This window comes from Macaca thibetana, chromosome 9, assembly GCF_024542745.1.
Source record: "Macaca thibetana thibetana isolate TM-01 chromosome 9, ASM2454274v1, whole genome shotgun sequence".
Lineage (NCBI taxonomy): Eukaryota > Metazoa > Chordata > Mammalia > Primates > Cercopithecidae > Macaca > Macaca thibetana.
In genome coordinates, this window is record NC_065586.1 from 42758766 (window position 1) to 42781523 (window position 22758).

Genomic DNA, 22758 nt, shown 5'->3' on the forward strand with positions numbered 1-22758 from the left:
TTTAAGGAGATCTTAGTTTAGCATCCTTTTACTTTTAGATGATATTGGCAAGGAATTACAGAGTAGAGCGAAGTGTCTACTCTTTCTAAGACACTAGCTTTCATGTCCTGGACTGTCTGCCGTCTCTTGCAGGAGGCCCATGGGTAGTGCTGTTGACCACGCCTGGGCATTCAGCCTTGTGGTTGCCTTCAGCCTCTATATGCCTTTTCTCTTTCTCTTAACTTTTCTTATACACTGTCCAGCTGCTTAGGTCTAAAATCTCCCAGGGCCTGTGTGAAGAGCGTTGCATTTGCATTTACTGCTGAGGCTCCTTGGAGCTACAGTGATACAAGCATTTCATTTGTACCTGTATTCCTGTGTGACATTCTCTTCCCAGTGGCTGTGTGTGGACCCCTGTCCTATTCCAGTCCCAGTCCACACTTGACTCTGACTGGTTGCTATACTGCCCTCTCCCTCACTGAGTGTAAGCCCCTTGCGGACTAGGCCCGGTTTGTTTTGCTCACCATTATATCTGTAGTACTTGGCATATTACCTTGCACACAGTAGGCACTATGTTATAAATTATGTATTTCTTTAAAGAAGCATTTTTTAAATAGTTTGAGTACTCTGAAATCAGGATGTACCTCAATCAATGGTATCTTACCTGAAATGTGCTACTTGTTGAATGAATAAATGCTGCATTTTAGAATTATTTGAGAGATTCTTCTTCAATTGTCTATACAGTGTAAGCCTTCTACAATTTGAGGGTCGGATTTTCCCGATTAGATTTCCCCTTGAGGCTTATGTGTTAGTTAAATGCTGCGAATTCATGGTCCACTCCCAATGATTTGCACTTGTGTTATCTTTGTCACTTAGAAGTTCTTCCTAGTTCATGATCAACCAGTGTGCATCAGGATCATAGCTGTCCTGTCACTGGGTAGGAGAGAGGGACCCATGGTCTTAAACTGCTTGGAAAAATTATCTTTGACTATGAATGATTGTACAAGACCGTCTCTTGGAGCAGCTAATCAAGAGTTGGGAGCAGATGTGATTCACTGTGCCCTGAGTCATGCAAATGTGGCAGTTACTGAATTAATGAGGAGCTTGGCATGCTCCATGATAGGATTTATATTTCCAGGTGTTACTTATTTTTCCCCCCTATTATTTTCCTTTTCAGGAAGGACTTTTGACTAGATCTGCTCAGGAAGCAGTCAAGCATTCTGATTTATTTTCTTCATCATCCCCATTGGACAAAGGAACCAAGGCTAGAACCAAAACTGTTCTTAGCTTGTTTGATGAGGAAGAGGATAAAATGGAAGATCAAAACACTATCCAGGCTCCCCAGAAAGAAGTAGGAAAGGTAAGCAAAAAGCAATAGCAGTTCAAGTCTCTAGATGAGATAAAAGATTCTCATCTCATGGTGGTTGTTCTGTCATTTGAGTTTCTGAAGGAATCTTAACCTTCATTGTAGCGTGTTAATGATTCTCTGCAGTAATTAGATATTTGGGAATCTTAATCAGGAACTCTTACCTCAGGTAGCAGTGTTAGGATAGGGGATTAGAACTTCACCCACCTCTTCCGGGATTTACAGACCTTGTTGTTCCTTCTAGCAAAGCTTTGCCCCTTGGCCAGTTGTGGGATGTAAGCAACAGGAAAGGGAAGTTAGGCTGGAGCTGTACAGTTAAGTATTTCTAACATTCAGTTTAAGAAAAAGTGTTGTAGATGAACCTTTCATACTGATTAGGTGTCAGCAAACTTTTTCTATAAAGGACCGTATAATGACTATTTTAGCTTTTGCAGGCTATTTGGGCTCTTTCATAACTGCCTAGCTCTGCCATTGGCAGCATGAAAATGGCCCTAGGAAGCATGAAGATGGATGGGTGTGCCTGTGTTCCAATAAGTTTTATTAATAAAAATAGGTGATGGTCAGGCGGGCATGGTGGCTCATATCTGTAATCCCAGCACTTTAGGAGGCTGAGGTGGGTGGGTGACAAGGTCAAGAGATCGAGACCATCCTGGCCAACATAATGAAACCCTGTTTCTACTAAAAACAAAAAAAATAGTTTGGCATGGTGACACGTGCCTGTAATCCCAGCTACTTGGGAGGCTGAGGCAGGAGAATTGCTTGAACCGGGAAGTTGGAGGTTGTAGTGAGCCGAGATCGCGCCACTGCACTCCAGCCTAGTGACATAATGAGACTCCATCTCAAAAAAAAAAAACAAGTGATGGTCATTCTGTAAGGTTAAGTATGACTGTGATATTAAAACTAGACAGAGACATCACCAGAAAGCTACAGATATCCTTTACGAATGTAGAGGCCAAAATCTTCAACAAAAAATACTACTAAACCCAGTTTAGCAAAATAGAAAAAGGATTGCACATTATGAGAAGTGAGATTTATTCCTGGAATGCAAAGTTTGTTGAACATCTAAAATCAATTGATATAATACACTGTATCAATAAAATACAGAATTAAAAGGCACATGATCATCTCAACAGATGCAGAAAAAGCATTTAATAAAATCCAAACCTTTTCATGATAAAGCACTCAATTAGTTAGGCATAGGAGGGAGCTTAAGGGACTTGATAAAGGACATCTACGAAATCCCACAGCTGACATCACACTTAATGGTGAAAGACTGCATGTGTTTCAACCCTAAGATCATGAATAACACAACGATGTCCACCCTTGGTAATTCTAATCAACCTTGTACTAGGGATTCTAAGCAGGGCATGTAGGTGAGAAAATGAAATAAAAGGCATTCAGATTGGAAAGGAAAAAGTGAAGTGAAACAAACTGTTTGCAGATGGCATGATCTTTTATATAGAAAGTCTTAAGGAATCTACAAAAACATCCATTGGAAATAATTATATTCATTAAGATTGAAGGATGTAGTAAGATCAATATGTGAAAATCAGTTGTTCTATAAACTAGGAATGAACAGTTACTAGCTTATGAAAGTTACTACTAGTGACTTTCTTTTTTTTTTTTTTTTTTTTTTTTTTTATGACGGAGTTTCACTCTTGTCCCCCAGGCTGGATTGCAATGGCACAATCTTGGCTCACTGCAACCTTTGCCTCCTGGGTTCAAGCGATTCTCCTGCCTCAGCCTCTCGAGTAGCTGGGATTATAGGCACCCACCACCATGTCCAGCTAATTTTTGTATTTTTAGAGAGATGGGGTTTCACCATATTGGCCAGGCTCATCTCGAACTCCTGACCTCAGGTGATCCACCTGCCTCAGCCTCCCGAAGTGCTGGGATTACAGGCATGAGCCACCACACCCGGCTTACTAGCAGTAACTTTCATGAGCAATTACTAGCTTATGAATGAAATTAAGAAATCAGTTTCTTTTATAGTAATACCAAGAAGGGTAAAATACTTAGGAGTAGATTTAGCCAAAGAAGTACAAGACTTGTAAACTAAAATCTACAAAACATTGAAAGAAATTAAAAACCTAAAATAGATGGAAAGATATCTCGTGATTATGGACCAGAAACCTTAATATTGGTAACATGGCAATACTTCCTTCCCAGATTGATTTATTGTAATCTCTATCAAAATTCCAGCTTGCTTTTTGCAGAAATGGACAAGCTGATCCTAGAATTTTTACGGAAGTGTAAGAAACCAAGAATAGCCAACAGTCTTGGGAGAACAAAGTTAGAAGACTCACACTTCCTGATTTCGAAACTTACTTTAAGACAGGGTGGTATTGGCATAAGGTTAAAATGTGTAGATCCGTGAAGCAGAATTGAGAGTCTAGAAATAAACCCTCACATTTACAGTCAGTTGCTTAAGGTGCCAAGATATTTCAGTGGGAAGAGAATAGTCTTCAGCAGATGTGCCAGGATGCTGATTATCTACATGCAAAGGAATGAAGTTGGACCCATTAATAAACAAACTCAGATCCAATGTAAGATCCAAATGTAAAAACTAAAACTGTACAACTCCAAGAATCTAGAGAGTATGTGAATAAATTATCATGACCTTGGATTAGGCAAAGCCTTCTTAGATAAGACACCAAAAGCACAAGTGACAAAAATAGCTACCTTGGACTTTATTTAAATGAAAAACATTGTGCTTCAAAGGGCACCATCTGGAAAGTCAAACAACCACCCACAAAATGGGAGAAAAGATTTGCAAATCATGTATTTGATAAAGGACTTAGATCTAGAATATGTAAAAGACTTATAAGTCAATATTAAAAAGACAAATAGCCCAGATGAAAGAAGGGATAGGGCAGAAGGGATAGGCCAGGCATTGTGGCTCGTGTCTGTAATCCCAGCACTTTGGGAGACCAGGGCGGGAGGATGGCTTTAGGCCGGGAGTTCACGACCAGCCTGGGCAACATAGCGAGATCCTGTCTCTACAAAAAATTTTAAAAATTAGCCAGGACTGGTTGTGTGCTCCTATAGTTCTATCTCCTTGGGAAGTTGAGGCAGAAGAGTCCTTGGAGCCCAGGAATGCAAGGCTGCAGTGGGCTGTGTTCACACCACTGTACTCTAGCCTGAAAAAAAATAGATAGGACAGACACCTGAATAGAGATTTTACTAAAGAAGATAGACAAATGGCCAAAAAGCATACGGAAAGATGCTCAGTGTCAGGGAAGCCAAAACCACAGTGACATGCCGCTTCATACCCGAGAAGAGGACCATAATAAACAAAAAAGGGAAGTAACGAGTGTTGGCAAGAATGTGGAGAAATGGAAATTCTCCTTACTGCTGCAAATGTGGAACAGTACAACCACTTTGGAAAACAGTTTGCTGTTCTTCAAATTCTTGTAACATAGAGCTACCACACAATCCAGGAATTTTATTCCTGGGTACATACCCAAGAGAAATAAAAACATATGTTCACACAAAACTTGAATGTGATTGTTCCCAGCAGTGTTATTCATAATAGCCTTAAGATGGAAACAGTGGCTAAACATAATATAGTATATCCATACAATGGAATATTATTTGGTAATAAAAAAGGCAAAGTACTGATACATGCTGCCACATGGATGAACCTTGAAAACTTTCTAAATAAAATAAACCAGTCATGAAGGACCACATATTATGTGATTCCATTTATATGAAATGTCCAGAATAGGCATATCGAAGGAGACAGAAAGTAGATTAGTAGGTACTGGGGGCTGGGAGTGGCAGTGAGCAGGAATGGATAATTACTGCTAATGGTTTGGGGTTTCTTTTGGAGGTAATGAGAATGTTCTAAACTTAGATTGTGGTAGTGGTTACACAAATCTGAATATACCAAAAAATCATTACGTTGTATACTGTAAATGGGTAGATTTTATGTTAGATGAATTTAATCTCATTGGTGATGTTATGCAAACGAGGTTGGCAGGTCATAGATTGCCAATCCTTTTTATAGATCTAACCAAAGAAATCGTCTATATTTATTTCTACAAAAAATGTTTTATGAATTTTTTTGTTATTCTAATACTACAAGCCTATTTATAAATGAGAGCTGCACACAGTGAATATGATTAATTCGATATATATTCTCCCAGTCTCTTACTGTGTATGGTTTTGTAATGTTTGTCCATGGCTGTGAAATGTTTAACCTTACTTGCTGTGTTAAACTCATTTTTATGTATGACAGTAATAATTATTGCTAATGTGATTTATTTTGTTAGAAGTAAGTTTTTGGTTAGTTGGTTTTTTTGGTTTGTTTGTTTTTTTGAGATGGAGTCCTACTGTGTTGCCCAGGCTGGAGTGCAATGGCGTGATCTTGGCTCACTGCAGCCTCCGCCTCCCAGGTTCAAGGATTCTCCTGCCTCAGCCTCCCGAGTAGCTGGGACTACAGGCACGCGCCACCATGCCTGGCTAATCTTTGTATTTTTAGTAGAGATGGGGTTTCACCATGTTGGCCAGGCTGGTCTCAAACTCCTGGCCTCTGGTAATCCGCCCGCCTCGGCCTCCCAAAGTGCTGGGATTACAGGCATGAGCTACCACACCTGGCCTTTTTGTTAAGTTTTAATCTGTGGCTGTGATACTAAAGAAATAGGGATAAAGAATGTCAGGTCTAGAGCATTATATTATCAAACCAATAATGTTGATGGTAACTTTTAAATGTTAAATATGTAGTAAACAAAAAGGGACTCACTTGGAGTCTGAAAGTAGGGCAGAAGTGATGGATGGGCATGGGAAGGCTTGTGGTCGCACCTGTGCCAGGTCTTTGGTCTGCAGTGCTTACAGGTGAGGAATACATACTTGACCACTCTGTGTAGTTTGTGCGTGAGTCAGCTGCTGTCTCTTCTTCCCTTTGGGAATGAGATGGAGAGAATTCATTCAGTTGCGTGTTTCTTATCGTCAAAATGTTTCTCATTATGGAACTAACAGATTGCTTTGTGTGTATATATATATAATTTTGTATTTATAAATATATTTTCTGCTATTTTTGGAAGCGCCATAGTATTCCATTTTGTTAATGTTTCATGCCCCTACTGAGTGGCTTCTAGGCTGTGGCCAGCCTTTTGCTAATATAATACAGCTGCAGAGGACATCTTTGTTGTGTCCATCTTTACATGTGTAACTTCCTTGAGATAAGTTCTTACAGCTCTAATCACATGTGACCTTCCTTCCTATTCCCAGGGCCGCGATCCTGATACCCGCCCCAAGAGCACAGGTGTCTTCCAGGATGAAGAGCTCCTTTTCAGCCACAAACTCCAAAAGGACAATGACCCAGATGTTGACCTTTTCGCTGGCACCAAAAAACCCAAGGTCAGTTCCAAATGGTTCCCCACATTATGGCTGTGTTATTATATTGGGTACCGTCTCAGCAGCTCACCTAGTTCTCTTTGTAAATTGTTTTGCTTTTGGATATTGAACTTGAGTCTTGTTTATTCTAGCTGTTAGAGCCAAGTGTTGGGAGCCTGTTCGGGGATGATGAAGTTGATGATCTTTTCAGCTCTGCCAAGTCCCAGCCTTTGGTACCAGCCTTTTGTTCTCAATACCAGGTTGTGTGGGAAAGATTCCAGGAAAGGAAACTAACGTCCAGTTAGGTGATTAAGGAAAATCCTAGGATAGTCGTGGTGCTTCCTACTAAATGAATGGCAAATAACATGCGGAGGGGAGCATGTGTGGAGGATGCAGTGCTTAGTTTCTGTTGTTCCCCATCTTAGGTTCCCTATACTAACATTAAAACATTAACAATCCAGGCTGTCTAACTGTACTATACATCTGTGTGATGTTTAAATGGTTGATTGAAAGACCATTGCATACACTGGGGTGACTAAATATTCATGCCTTTCAGGTGCAAAGCTTTCAGTCTGAGTTTTAGCCTTCCTATGTCATTTTCTCCCCCAGCCCCAATAGGTTTTTGTAAGTACTCTGTTTTCTTTTTATCATAGAGAGAACTCCTGTGACAGCCGCAGTCTTCAGAATGCTATTTCTGAAATGCTACCTTTGAGTTGGTTCAGCCCTCATTTGAGAAAGTATTTTTAAGACTCAGAAGCCAGGATTGTTTTTTGCATTATGATTTTTCCTTACATTTGCTAAGATATTTGATGGATTTGGGTATTTTTTTTTCTTTTGAAGGTACAAGAGAAAAAGAGAGTAGTGAAAAAAGACCACTCTGTTGACTCTTTCAAAAACCAGAAACATCCTGAATCCATTCAAGGTAGTAAAGAAAAAGGCCTATGGAAGCCGGAAACACCTCAGGTTAGAAATGCTCTTTAAGGATTTTCAACTCTTGTTTGCATCCCAGTACAGAGAAATTCCATCATGCAGACCCACAGTTATTCAGACTTGTCTGCATTAAGGAGGGAATAGCAACCAGGGTTACCGCTTTGTCTTCACTGCACTCCCCGCAAGTCATCTCCCCTCTCCTCGCTCGACACCTCAGAGTGTCACAAATCTGTATTTTAATAGTTAGTGTTTTTTGATGCCATGCCAGATTTGACTCTAAAGTGGAGTTAAGGTAGGATGAAGAATCTTCTTCCCACTAAAGCATTTATTTCCCCCTCTGGATTTCCTTGGAATGGAATTAAAATAGAAATAAATATAAATCACATCTGATTTCTTGGCTGCTCTCAGTGTTGCCTCTTCCGAGGTCATTGCTGTTGGGCCCTACTCTGCAGCAGTCTTCTCAGAACGCTGTGAAGCTCCTCCTGGGAACAGACCAGGACTGGAAAGCAAGTGCCAGTTCCATGTGCAGGTGTCCCAGGGTGTCTCACTGAAGCCTTAGGGTCCTGAGCTGTAAACCTGAGGCTCTTGGACCAGCACATCACCACTGACCCTTCCTGGGGCTCAGATCTTTTGCTTTTAGGACCAGTGCATTAGGCTATGGGTGAATTTCTGTGTGCTCCTTGAAATTTGTATTTGATAACCAACATGGTAATTTTGCCTGCTGGTCAGTTTTAGGTGCTCTGATAAACTGTGATTCTTGGGAATCTTACTCATCCTGTGTTCCTTGACTCTATATCTGCTCTGAGAGTTTTCCACTTATGTGACAGAGGAGGAGGCATACATGAAGCAGTGCTAGTGAAACGACAGACCCCAGGAGAGATTTGAATGCCTTTCCCATTAAAGAGCTACAGAAAGTGACAGTTCTGCTCCATCACAGATTTATTTACAGGCATAAGAAACACTTGTCTTTCTGTTTCCCCAATGGATTTTTAACTGGATGTAATTTCACGCAGGAATCATCAGGTCTCGCTCCATTTAAAACCAAAGAACCATCCACTCGGATCGGGAAAATACAAGTAATTAAACCACTGGAATCTTCATTGCCTGCCCTGTGGCATCTATAAACTTTTTTGGGTTTCCTACTTTTGTCAGCTGCTGCCAAGCATCTTCTCATCTCTTCCCCCGCCTCCCCTCCCCCGCACCTAGTTGTCTCTTGTGTGCTGCGTCTTTAACATCTATTCTTTGAGCCCAGTGGTGGGCATAGGTGTAAGACCCTCTGTTTTAATTCTGAGACTAGATGAGGCGATTTTCCTACGTTTCTCTTCTCCTCTCGTATTATACATTATGTGCACCGAGTCTCGTCATGTGTCAGAGTAAAGATAATAGACTGCTGTGTTGAAGAACAAATACAGAGTTTCATTTTTCTTCTTTAGGCAAATTTAGCGATCAACCCCGCGGCCTTGCTGCCCACAGCGGCTCCCCAGATCTCTGAAGTAAAGCCTGTTTTGCCAGAATTGGCTTTTCCTTCATCTGAACACAGAAGGAGCCACGGTCTGGAAAGTGTGCCTGTTCTTCCCAGGAGTGGGGAGGCCGGTGTGAGTTTTGATCTTCCAGCTCAGGCAGACACCTTACACAGTGCAAACAAGGTGATGAAACCATCTTTGCTTCCTTGCTGTCTTCTTTTAACCAGAATATGCATCTGCTTCTTTCTAGTTTATCGATTGCATACACAGCAGTCTTTGACTCTCCTTTTGAATGGGGTGCCTCATGCTTCCTTCAGCCGCTCCCTCCATTCTCCCCACCCCCTCTCATCCTGCACCTGCTTTTCCATGGCCTGTATTTGATACATTTGCATTCTGCTCAGTAGCCACAGTAATGTCTCACCACTTTGGCTGGTGTCTGACACCTGCAGGTTTCCAGCACTGCCACCTGGGGGTCTTCTAACCACAGAGCAGATCATGCCCTTCCTGCTGGTGCTTCCTCACTGCTCCGAGGAGAGCATTCAGGCTCCTAGGTTTGGTATGAAACCCCTTTACAATCGGTGCCAGCCCATGTATGCAGCTTCCTCACCAGTCACTGCACACTTTCCAGCCTGACTTCAGGCTTACCAGGTGCCACTCCCTGAACACACATGGTCTGTTCTGCTGCTTCCCAAAGCTTCTGCTGCCTCCTCACCAGGAATGCTCCTCTCCATCCACACCTGTGCTTCCACATCCCCACTTCTGTCACTGTGCCCTGCACTCCCCGCACAAGTTCCCACAGCAGCGACGCTGTTTCATGGGATCTCCTCAATGAACTGTGAACTCTTTGACGTTTTCCTTTCATTTTAGTTGGGTTTCTTGTTTCTATCCAATCTCCCTTCTCTGGAAAGCCTTAATTGATCTCCAAGTAAGCGACAGGACACAGAATGACCTAACCCTGGCAAATAGACTCATTTCAAATGTTTCCAAACCTGTTTCGTTGTGCAAAAGAAAACAGCCTTCCTTTTGTGACAGTTTTCGTTGGCTTTTTTTTTATTATGTCACAACTAAAATTGTGACATTCCCCTGAAGCTGGGAACACGATCATACTTTGCCCAAAGTAGGTTGTAGCTTCTCAAAATTCTACTTGATTGTATATTTTGGAAAATATCATAAACACTGCATCATTGCTACTAAGTGATTTGTGTTTTGAGATTATATTAAAAGTTCTGATTCCTAAACCGTATTTCTTATGTGGAATACTTAACGTTTGAATTTAATGTTTATTGACTTGAAGAAAACAGCACCTTAGATTACCTCTCTTTATTGTCTTGTATTTCTCCCTGCTCCTGGAGCCAGAATTTAGACTAGCCCCCTAACAAAGGTTAGTACCAGAATTCCCCGATTCTTTCTTGTTTGGAAAGATACCCACGTTTCTATTGAAGGCAGAGTAGGGGCCAAGGGAGGGGTTGTGAGACACAGAGAGCCAACATGCCTACTTTCCAGGTTTCCAGCAACAGATGAAGCTTTTTGTGTCAAACTGAACTGAAACTGCCCTGAAAATATTAAAAAATGGAGAACTCTAAAGGATTAAGAATGACTTAGTGTTGGAATACTAGGAGCTATTAAACACCTTCCTTGGAAATCATTAAGAAATAACCTCTTCTGTGTTCTTCGATAATATCTTCCTTGAAGTAAACCAGATAACCTTACAGTATTTTGAGTCACTGATTCTTTGCCATGGTAGCTTTGAATACTTTATTTTATCATTAGATCAATGTGTGTTTTTTTGCCATTGCAGAGCCGTGTCAAGATGAGAGGGAAGCGTAGACCACAGACCCGTGCAGCTAGGCGGCTGGCTGCCCAGGAGTCCAGCGAGGCTCAGGACATAAGTGTCCCCAGAGGACCCATTGCACAGTGGGCTGATGGTGCCATTTCCGCAAATGGCCATCGGCCACAGCTCAGAGCAGCCAGTGGAGAAGACAGCACTGAGGAGGCCCTGGCAGCTGCCGCTGCACCTTGGGAAGGTGTTCCTGTGCCTGGAGTGGACAGAAGCCCCTTTGCAAAGTCCAGAGGGGAGGCTGACCTTTTTGATTCTGGGGACATCTTTTCCACGGGCACTGGATCTCAGTCCACGGAGAGAACAAAACCCAAGGCAAAGATAGCAGAGAATTCTGCCAACCCGCCAGTGGGTGGTAAAGCAAAAAGCCCCGTGTTTCCTGCTCTAGGCGAGGCCAGCAGTGATGATGATCTCTTTCAGTCTGCGAAACCAAAACCAGCAAAGAAAGCAAATCCCTTTCCTCTCCTGGAAGATGAGGATGACCTCTTTACAGATCAGAAAGTCAAGAAAAATGAAACAAAATCCAGTAGTCAGCAGGATGTCATATCAACAACACAAGATATTTTTGAGGTAATAGGACTTAACACGTTTTTGTGTCTAAGTTAAGGAGGGTATCTGATTGGCTTATTTGAGCCGTGGATTATGTTTAACTTGTTGCATGCATACCCCATAGCCATCTGCTTAGTAATTATAATTAGGCTCTTTTATTAATAAGTCTAACATTGTTTCAGAAGTGGCTTTTTGTTTTGTTTCATGTAGAATGTATTTCTTGGCTGGCCACAATCGTTGATGCAGGTCTTGGTTTGTCTAGTTTTTACAGTTTTTTAATTTTTATAGAATATTGTAATCAGCTTCCTGGGCATGCCACTCGGTGACATGCATATAGCTCCACCAGTCCAGCTTGAGAGTTTAACCTGTGGTTCTGGGGACATTGGCCCTGGCTGGAGCTGACAGTTTAGTGCAGGCAATAAGACTTTCAGTGGCATTTGCTCAGCAGATGTTTATTGAGCACCTGGGGCCTGCAGGTACGAGGTGAGCTCAGAGAAGTGCTAGGCTCCTCAGAGCTCTCTGGGAAGATAATGAGATACAAACAGGGCAATGGAAAATTAAGATGTTTTCAAATAGTACTAAGTGTCATGAAGAAAATAACCTGGGGCAGAGTGGTTGGTAGGGGTAGGAGGTGCTCCTTTAGGCAGGACTGGTAGAGAAGGTGTCACTGCAATGCCAGCATTTGAGCCGGGGTGAGATGGGTGGGCCAAGCTGTGCAGACATCTGGGGTAGTGCATCCCAGGCAGAGGGGGCAGTCTCAAGGCTGTTCCACAACACCCTGGCCATTTGCATTTCCATAGCTTGTTGACATGTTTGAGTTTAAAAAGAAAAATTGATTTAACATTGTATGTATTTTTGGCTTAACAAGGATGATATATTTGCTACGGAAGCAATTAAACCCTCTCAGAAAACCAGAGAGAAGGAGAAAACATTGGAATCCAATTTATTTGATGATAACATTGATATCTTTGCTGACTTAACTGTAAAACCAAAAGAAAAGTCCAAAAAGAAAGTGGAAGCCAAGTCTATATTTGATGATGATATGGGTAAGTTTGGTTTTCTACGTCTGACCTAGAGAATCCTTAACTTTCCGTCACTTGGTATTTTTCCTGCTACCTTTTCTTGGCCCTTTTCTGGAAAATGCACCCCAGCAGGTTCACTTCAGTGTAATCCTGAGTTAGGCTGAAGATAGGTAAGAGATGGACTAATTATTTTAGTGAAGTAACTCTTTCTTATGTTGGTCATCAAATAATTTGAAGGCACCCAGAGTTTGACGTTTAAGTATAATTTAACTTTGATCTCAGTGCACCTCACCAATCGTCTGTGGCACACCCTGATGTTATGAAAGGAGGTTTGGTCAGAAATGACCTCACATGCTAAAGTAGGCTGAGGGGACTGCCTTGGGTGTGATGTGGTTGGTTGAGTCAGAGCTCCAGATGGAGAGGGAGTGTCCGTGGTTCTGTGCGAGAAGAGAGCAAGACTAGACCTGGGGGTAGGCTCTACCTCAGGCGTTGCATCTCACTGAGGTCTTTGGTGTTTGGGAACAATATCGTCTTCTTTATGTGGCACAACTTCTGCTTTGTTGGTAAACAAGGCAAATGTGCGAGAACCCTAAATATTGGACTTTTGATCAATCCCGCGTTGGTAGAGAGCACATGGGCTGAGGCCACATACACATTTCCTACACCCCCAATCAATCTAGACCTTGAGGCTAACTGGGAGACAGCTGGTGCTGGAGAGTCACACTGGCTCTGTGCCTCGAGCAAGCACATGGAGGGCAGAATAACTCATTCATTATTTTAAATACAGAAAAGTCATACATGCTTACTGTAATAGATTCATGCAATTCAGAAAATGTACAAAGTGAATAACCCCTGGAGGTAATAGTAACAGTTCGGTGTGTATCCGTTCAGACACAGTGATATTAATATATGTTTGTGTACACATCAATATATAACCACCTTTTAAAAAAGAATGTATTTATAAATATATATAAGAATATATTTTTAAGAGTAAGAATATATTTCTGGAAAGTAAGAATGTATTTCTGCTCTTTGAGTCACTTCATGTCTTTTCATGTCAGTACATAGAGATCTCCTTCCTTGTTTTCAGTGATGTGCACGATTTCTTTGTGTTTAGCCATTAGCCTGTTGACTGAGATCCTGATTGTTTGTTTTCTTTATTACAAATAATGCTGTGGTCTTTACCATTTGTGTACACCTAACTTTATGTATATATGCTAAAATCATGGTTGGATAAAACCCTAGCAGTAACTTTACTGGGTATGTACCATAATTAGGTAAGACAAGCTTTTGAGTCAGTGAAACATTAAACAAATGCAGCGACAGAGGCTTACGGTCTTACATGAGATGCCTCAAATCAGTGCATTTATTCTGAAAGAAAACAGGTGGGTCCTATGTTGGATTTCCCTTTGCATATTTTTATTGCTCTTTTAAAACCCGGTGTGAAAAGAATGTCTAAATAAGTCTGTTGTCCCCGATGGTAGGGGCGTGGTCTGGTTTGGAGATCAAGTTACCCTTCCCTTTTGTCTGCCCTGCACACGCACATACAGACACTTCTGTTGCTGAAGGAATTGTGCTCCAAGAGGAACCTGTGTGTGATCATAAAACTTAACGAGTAACAAACACAGGACCAGAATCTAAGAGACTGGAGTTCTAGATTAGTGTTTTGGGGTACTCCATACTGTTACCACAGCTGGGTCTTTGGTGGTTTGCTTGCATGTGTTTTAAAAGTACCTTTCCCCACCCCTCTTCAGCAACTGTTTTTCTTTTTTCTTTCTAAAGATGACATCTTCTCCTCTGGTATCCAGGCTAAGACAACCAAACCAAAAAGTCGATCTGCACAAGCCGCACCTGAACCAAGATCGGAACACGAGGTGTCCAACATCTTTGATGATCCCCTGAATGCCTTTGGAGGCCAGTAGAGCATACAGGGTATCCACATGTTATCCTGCAGCTACACTGTTGAGTTAGTGATGATGTTGTATATGCTTATGGTCTTAACTGGGTTACAAAAAGCAAGTATTAGAAGAGCTAGCTCATCTTTTACCCAATGTACTTAGTATTTTTCTGCACTGGTTTAATCATGCTTAATACTACAAAACAAAAATAAGTATTTCACAGTGGTTGGTTTGTTTTGTTTTTAAACCATAGTTTGATTTAGTTAGCCTTGCTGGGGCCATAATATGCTTCAGGATGTGTAAAAGAAGCAATCTCTTTGTGGCTTTCATGGGTAGTCAGGGAATCTCAGAGATAGCAAATGCCACATGACCAGGAGTCTTTGTTATATGGATGGGAACCCTAATTTAGGGCCTGGGCAGGTGAAAGAGAAAGAAGGTGAGAGATTATACTTCACGAGTCTTAGCAATATGGGAGCAGGTTTTCACTGAATTCCGAAGGTGCCTCTGCATGTCCTCCAAGGCAGGGTTTGGCAAACTATGGCCCCCCACTGTCGTATTTTGTTAATAAAATTTTATTGGAACACAACCACATTCATTTATTTACTTACTGTCTATTGCTACTCTCACCCCACCTCCAATGTAAGAGTTGAGTAATTGTAACAGAGACTAGATGGCTCACAGAGCCTCAGATGTTTTCTATATGTCCCTTTATGTAAACAGTTTGCTGACCGTTGCTCTAAGGCATCCTTTTCCATCCTTGTGTTATGGAAGCAGCAGAATGAACCTAGGTAATAGCGGGGGGAAGTGCTGAGGATGGAAATGTCAGCCTTTAGAGCAGCACTGCCCCATTGAACTCTGCAGTAATGAAAATGTTCGTTATCTGCATCAACAAAGGCAGTAGCCACCAGCCACCTGGATGGCTGACCCCATTCTAGTCTGTGTGTTTTGGTGCTCTGTCTTCTTGCTGTCTTCTTGCTGCTGAGTATGCAGCCTGTCACCACGGCACAGTCTTGTAGGCCACCCAGGTTGGTCTCAGCGATCCTGGAGCTACTAACTTCTTCCTTGGACACTGTAAGATTGGAAGGGGAATTACTCATACCCAGAGTCAAAGATTTTCTACAGCTCCCACAGGTCAACCATTTGACCAAGTCTGCTGTGAGTGACGTGATGACAGATGAGGGCACTTGCTAGTTACCCACTCCTTTCCCCTCTTCATTTTATGCATCTTCCTTCTGTCCTTAGGTTGAGATCTCCGAGTCGCTGTTGTCAGGCAGACTGCTGTCCTCCAGATTCAGGCCCGTGGGCGTGAGGAGCCTTGGTTGGTCTTGGAGGAGCAAGGGCTGCGCAGGTGACTCGGTGGCCTCAACTGTGCAGGTACCTGGATGGTGCGAGGAGATGCTGGCTCTGAAATATTTCCTAATCCTGCTTGCAGATCAACTGCCGACTAGCATTTAGGCTACAGACATATTAGATGGTTGATATGATTCTGTAGCTTGCCTTTAGAACTTTAGGGATGTTTTCACATATCAGTAAATTAAGATCTGTGTCAACATTTTTTTCTTTTTTTGGGAGATGGAGTCTCGCTCTGTCACCCAGGCCAGAATGCAGTGGTGCAATCTCGGCTCACTGCAACCTCCGCCTCCTGGGTTCATGCCATTCTCCTGCCTCAGCCTCCCAAGTAGCTGGGACTACAGGCACCTGCCACCATGCCCTGCTAATTTTTTGTATTTTTAGTAGAGTCGGGTTTTCACCGTGTTAGCCAGGATGGTCTCGATCTCCTGACCTCATGATCTGCCCGCCTCGGCCTCCCAAAGTGCTGGGATTACAGGCGTGAGCCATTGCGCCCGGCCTATGTCAACATTTTTAATGGCAGCTTCACATTCTGGATATCATTATGTTTGGGAAAATGTTTCAAAGGTAACTGCTCTTCTGTAGCTAAGCTTTTTTAGAGCAGAGGATGGAGCAAATTCTGAGTTACTGAAACTACATATTCAGTGCTATTGCCTTGTTTACCGTTAACTTCCATTTCATCTTTGGAGTTGTGTTTTTAGAACTTTTTCAGAAGAGATGAGAGAAATAGAGAAATGCTTTGGGAATTGATTCAGAAATCTTTTTGGTGTCACTAGCTATTACTCTTAATAGCTAGATATATTTTTTAATCGTAAAAAATTCTGGAAATACTTTTTTCTCTACCTGCTCCCCCTTTTTTTTTTTTTTTTCTTTTGAGACAGGGTCTGGTTGTGCTGCCCAGGCTGGGGTGTGGTGGCACAATCATAGCTTGCTGCACCTTCAACTCCAGGGCTCCAGTGATCCTCCCACCTTAGCCTCCTGAATAGCGGGGACTACAGGTGTGTGCCATCATGCCCAGCTAATTTTTTTTAAAAGGTTTTTGTAGAGACAAGGGTCTCGCTGTGTTGCCCAGGCTGGTCTCAACATTCTTGCCTCAAGTGATTCTCCCACCTTGGCCTCCTGAATTGCTGGGATTATGGGCATGAGCCACCTTGGCCAGCTTCTTTCTTTTTTTTTCGTTTCGTCTTCCCCTTCTATTTTCTTTCTTTTTTTTCTTTCTTTTAGCTGTTCTTGCATCATTTTCCATCCCATCTTGAAGTCTTCATTGCCCCCTCATTTTCCAACATCATGAGTCCCACAGCATGCTCAGCTAAGCATGACCACACACCGTTTCAAGAAGCCATTCATGGACCCAGCTTTTAGTACTGGCTAGGTCTCTGGCCTGCTGCAGCTTCCATTTGCTCCTTATCTACCCTCTAGGCATCCAGTCTGGCTTAACCAGATTTCATGGCCTCATTTTGTCCTCTGCTACCGTGATTTCTACTCCTGAGGAGAAGCATAACTATCTTCTAGAGGGAAACATTTTTGCTTTGGGTTATCAACCTTGGTTCTTTTGGGATATTGGAAATTACCCCATTGAATGGACCCAGACTTACGGTGGAAGCTCCAGCACAATTAATGCTGAACGGGTTTGTTCTTTTTCTTCTGGCTTATAGTTGCATTATCCATTCTCATTACAGATGAAGAACTTCCAAATCTGTTTGTTACCTTCTACCCTCCCCCAGCCTGTTATTTTCAGGGTCACACTATGGAAGAACACTGTGGTGAAGGAAACACTCTGAATTCCTTGGGCAGGCATAGTCACTCATGTCTTTATTTCTGTCATGTTCATTTTGCAGTCCTGACACCTGACTTCTGTTGCTAGAGCTGCAACTATGTAGGTAGAAGTACTGTTGGCTTCGGGGATACACACACTGGCAACTCTATAGTACACTCTTATTTGATGTAGCATAAGTATGTTTTTAAGAATTCATGTTATCCAAAATTATAAAAGCAGTTCTTTGAATGAGTGAAAGAAAGAGGGTTAAGGTTAGCTCCATACAAAGTCATATATAAGCAATGCAGCTTTTTAATTTAGCTTTTATTTAAGAGCAATGACCCTTTACCACTATCACTGGCAGTATTACTAGCCTGGCACCTTGTATTACTCTATTCCTCATTGTTTTGAAATATGGTGCAACAATACTCAAAAGAGCTGTGCTACAAGAAACAATTTTCCTTTCTGTAATGCCCTCCCTTTAGGATCACTAGAAGTCTGTACAATGCAATTCAGATTCCCAAATTAATTGTCTTTCCTATTAGTGTTATCAAAACTCATAGCAGATTCCTGTATGTGCATGTATGTTATGAGTTGGATAAACGTTGGTGGACTTCATTTGGAGTGAATCAGAACGGGATTCCTGTGAGAAGCCAACATCCCTCTAAACAAACTTTTGGAGCATGACATGGCTTGGGTGTTTTCCCCCCTCCAAATCTCATGTTGAAACGTGACCCCCAGTGTTGGAGATGGGCCTAGTGGGAGGTGTTTGGATTATGGGGGTGGATCCTTGTGAATGTCTTGGTGCTATGCTTGTGGTAATGAATGAGTTCTCACTCTGAGTTCACGTGAGATATGGTTTCAAAGAACCTGGGGGCCGGCTGTGGTGGCTTATGCCTGTAGTCTCAGCACTTTTGGAGGCCAAGAGTGGCGGATTACGAGGTCAGGAGATGGAGACCATCCTGGCCAACATCTTGAAACCCCGTCTCTACTAAAAATACAAAAATTTGCCAGGTGTGGTGGCATGCATCTGTAGTCCCAGCTACTCAGGAGGCGGAGGCAAGAGAATTGCTTGAACCCAGGAGGCTGAGGTTGCAGTGAGCTGAGATTGCGCCACTGCACTCCAGCCTGGGCAACAGAGCAAGACTCTGTCTCAAAAACAAACAAACAAAAAACCTGGCACCTCCTTCCTCTCTCTCTCTCTCTCTCGTTCTCTCACCATGTAACATGCTGGCTCCTCTCCTCCTGCCATGATTGTAAACTTCCTGAGGCCCTCACCAGAAACAGATACCAGCATTATACTCCTTGTACAGTCTACAGAACCATCAGCCAAAATAAACCTCTTTTATTCATAAATTGCCCAGTCTCAGGTATTCCTTTATAGCAACACAAACTGGCTAACACAGAGGATAACCAAATATTTATTAATGTCTAAAACTTGGATAATACCTTACCTATAGCACAGGTTTGCTCTGAGGATCAATTGAAAGAGTAAACTATCTGTTCTTTCCTTGAACAAAGCTTTAATGAGTACCAACATGTGCAAAACAATGTGGTAGGGGATAGAGATCAGAGGTGCTCCCTTCAGTTTAGGAAAAAATGAAATTGTTATGGGCCAGGGGCAGTGGCTCATGCCTATAATCCCAGCACTTTGGGAGACCGAGGAGGGTGGCTCACAAGGTCAGGAAATCGATATTATCCTGGCTAACACGGTGAAACCCTGTCTCTACTAAAAATATAAAAAATTAGCCATGCGTGGTGGCGGCGCCTGTAGTCCCAGCTACTTGGGAGGCTGAGGCAGGAGAATGGCGTGAACCCGGGAGGTGGAGCTTGCAGTGAGCCGAGATCGTGCCACTGCACTCCAGCCTGGGAGACAGAGCAAGACTCCGTCTCAAAACAAATGATAATAAAATAAATATAATAAAATAAATTGTTATGGGTGCAGTATATGATGTAGGTAGTAGTGTAAAGGGCGTAGGTATAAAAGGTTTGTGGAATGGTTGATATTGGAGCTGAATGTTGAAAGATGATTAGGTGTTTGTCAGGTAACCACGTGTGCACGTGACAGTAAGTAGAGCAGAGCAGGAGCAACAACATAGAAGCTGATGTGTTGTGAAGCTGCAGATGCGAGTGATTAGAGGATAGAAGTACCAGAGATGTTGCAAGATGAGGTGAGGTATGTAGATAAGTAAAATGGGGCAGGAATGTGAGATGCATAATCTTGGGAGCATTTCTAAGGAGTCTGAGTTTTATTCTATAGACAGGGAGAAGTCATTATACGGCCTTGAAGCAAGAAATAACATGATCAGCTCTACATTTTCAAAAGGTAACTGTGCTCCACATTATGTGTCATTAGGGAAATGCAAATTAAAACAACAGTGACGTACTGTCACATGACGGTTACAATGGCTGAAATCCAAAACACTGACAACACCAAAGCTGGTGAAGATGGGGAACAACAGGAACTCTCATTCACCGCTGGTGGGAATACAACATGGTACCTTGGAAGATTGTTTGGCAACTTCTTGCATATTCTTACTGTATGATCCAGCAATTAGGCTCCTTGGAATTTGCCCAAGTGAATTGAAAACATGTTCACACAAAAACCTGCATACAGATGTGTATGGAAGCTTTTTTCATAATTTCCAAATCTTGGAAGCAACTAAGATGTCCTTCAGTAGATGAATGTATAAATAAACTCTGTAGTATACCCAGACAATGGACTGTTATTCAGCACCATAAAGAAAAGAGCTATCAACCCATGAGAAGACATGGAGGAACCTTAAAAATGTGTGTTACTATGTGAAAGAAGCCAATCTGAAAAGGCTGTAAACTATAAAATTCTGAATTATGTTCTGGAAAGGGTAAAACTATGGAGATGGTAAAAAGTGTAGTGTTTGCCAGGATCTGAGGGGAGAGAGGAATGAATAGGCAAAGCACAGAGGGATCGTAGCACAGCGTATGTATTCTGTGTGGTACTGTAATGGTGGATACACGTCATCATGCATTAGTTCAAATCCATCAAGAGTGAACCCTAATGTAAATTACAAACTTCAATTTTTGTGTGAAAATGATGTGTCACTGTGAGGTTCATCAGGTGTAACAAATGTACTACTCTGGTGCAGGTTGTGATAGAAGAAGGCTGTGGGAGTGGGGGGCATATAGGAACCTCTAATTTCTGCTCAGTTCTACTGCTCAAAACATGAAATCTATCCAATAAGGAAATTTGTCCTGTTTAGACTAACTTAGTTCATTTCCCTCATTTAGTTCCTTTGTTGCTGAGGTTTCATGGCAGTGCATTTGAAATCAAACATAAAATTATTCTAGAACTTTGTGTGACTTCTCCTGTTGCTTAAACATCATTGCTGAATAATGTAAAAATATGATACCCTAATCTAGTTTTCATAAACTTTTTTCAAAGTTGAGAGAAAAAAACTGGCATCATGGACAGATGGGTTGAAAGAGTGAAAGGCAAGAATCGAGGATCAAAACTAGGCCGTGAAAATTGCTCAGTTGAGAGCTAATGAAGCCATAAATTAAGTCCTAATCAGTGTAGATGGAGTGGGTGACAGATTTAAACAATATTAAGAGGCCTGGCACAGTGGCTCACGCCTGTAATCCCAGTCCTTTGGGAGGCCAAGGCGGGCAGATCACAAGGTCAGGAGTTAGAGACCAGTCTGGCCAATATGGTGAAACCCTGTGTGTACTAAAAATACAAAAATTAGCTGGGTGTGGTGGTACATGCCTGTAGTCCCAGCTACTCAGGAGGCTGAGGCAGGAGAATCCCTTGAACCTGGGACACAGAGGTTGCAGTGAGCCAAGATCACGCCACTGCACTCCAGCCTGGGTGACAAAGCGAGACTCCGCCTCAAAAACAAAATACAATATTAAGAAGTCATATTGTCTAGAATTGGTCATTTCTAGGTGTCATGGGGTTGGGGGAAAATCCAAAATGATTGACAGATCATTTTGAGAGATGGTAGGAGGCATCTCTTTATCAAGATGAGGACTACAGGAAAGCAGGAGGTTTGTGGGAAAAATGGTAAGTTTTGAGTATGTTGGATTTCAGATGCCTCTGGAGTATCATGCATATGGAGTGGAGATAACTAACAAAACCACACCTTTAAAAACAACTGCTTCTTTAAACATGCTTATATTGTAGTGAGTTCAGTGATATCTCATATCCTTTGGTAGAAAAAAATGTAAAAAATTTGTGTATGGCGCATTTCTCTGACTCTTGCACTTCCATAAGTGTTCACTCTCTGTTCACCTAGGTTTACTTTCTGATACCCTTCTCCCACTCTGAGGCTTTACCTATCCTGAAATACATTTAAAAATTTACCCATGTCAGAAACACTTCCCAACTCATCCTATAAGGCCGGTATTACCCGGATACCAAATCCAGACAGACATAAAGAAAACTGTAGATCGTCTCTTATGATTATAGACACAGAGATCCTGAGGAAATACTTCCAGACCAAATCCATCAACATATGTAAAGGATTACATACCATGTACAAGTGGGATTTATCTCAGTAATGCAAGATTGATTTGATGCACAAAAATTAATGTAATATGTGAAAAAAAGAGGAAAGAAAACCACATGATTATTTCAATAGTCACTGAAAAAAGCGTTTGACAAAATTCACACCCCTTCACGATTAAAAAGAAAATCCACCTAACGTAGGAATAGAAGGGAAGCTCATTCATTGTTGATGGGACCGTAAAATGATCCATATCATTTAGAAAACAGTTTGGTAGTTCCACAAATTGCTAAACATAAGAGTTACCACATAACCCAGCAAAGCTGCTTCAAAGAGGAAGGAAAACATATGTTTACACAAAAACTTGCAATTGAATGTTCATCTTAGCATTATATGTAACAGCCCAAAATTGGAAACAACTCAAATGCTTGTCAACTGATGGATGGATAAACGACATGAGATGTATTGCTACAAGGGACTATTATTCAATAATAAAAAGGAGTGAAGTACTGATATATCTTAGAACATGATGAACTTTGAAAACATTATGCTAAGTGAAAGAAGCCCGTCACAAAAAATCATATATGATTCTATTTATGTGAAATGTCCAGAATAGACTAATTTGGAGATAGAAAGTAAGTTAGTGGTTGCGTAGGGTTGAGTGGGGGACTGGGGAAATTTGGGAGTGATGGTTACAGGGTATGGGGTTCCTTTTTAGAGGTGATGAACATTTTCCAAATCTAATGTAGTGATGGTTGCACAACTCTGTGTACATAATAAAAACCAT

The 22758-nt window shown here is 41.9% G+C and overlaps 2 protein-coding genes across 6 annotated transcripts in view; one reads left to right on the top strand and one right to left on the bottom strand.

Annotated features, from left to right (window-relative positions):
- LOC126963201 (WASH complex subunit 2A) overlaps nucleotides 1–14967 on the top strand; it is a 65934-nt gene extending 50967 nt beyond the window's left edge. For 2 of the 4 annotated variants that reach the window (XM_050805296.1, XM_050805299.1), the window contains 9 exons: nucleotides 1157–1339; nucleotides 6578–6706; nucleotides 6835–6915; nucleotides 7523–7645; nucleotides 8626–8688; nucleotides 9046–9258; nucleotides 10874–11482; nucleotides 12330–12507; nucleotides 14266–14967. In XM_050805296.1, the coding sequence (XP_050661253.1) occupies nucleotides 1157–1339; nucleotides 6578–6706; nucleotides 6835–6915; nucleotides 7523–7645; nucleotides 8626–8688; nucleotides 9046–9258; nucleotides 10874–11482; nucleotides 12330–12507; nucleotides 14266–14405 (1719 nt within the window). In that variant the 3' untranslated portion in view covers nucleotides 14406–14967. The remainder of the gene's footprint in view (nucleotides 1–1156; nucleotides 1340–6577; nucleotides 6707–6834; nucleotides 6916–7522; nucleotides 7646–8625; nucleotides 8689–9045; nucleotides 9259–10873; nucleotides 11483–12329; nucleotides 12508–14265) is intronic. The other 2 variants (XM_050805297.1, XM_050805298.1) reach the window with 2 other exon arrangements.
- A 3567-nt stretch (nucleotides 14968–18534) lies between these two features.
- LOC126963217 (survival motor neuron protein-like) overlaps nucleotides 18535–22758 on the bottom strand; it is a 6204-nt gene continuing 1980 nt past the window's right edge. The window contains exon 2 of one of the 2 annotated variants that reach the window (XM_050805354.1): nucleotides 18535–18635. The gene's annotated coding sequence lies outside the window, so the exon portion shown is untranslated. Of the gene's footprint in view, nucleotides 18640–22758 lie in introns of both variants that reach the window. The other variant, XM_050805355.1, reaches the window with a different exon arrangement.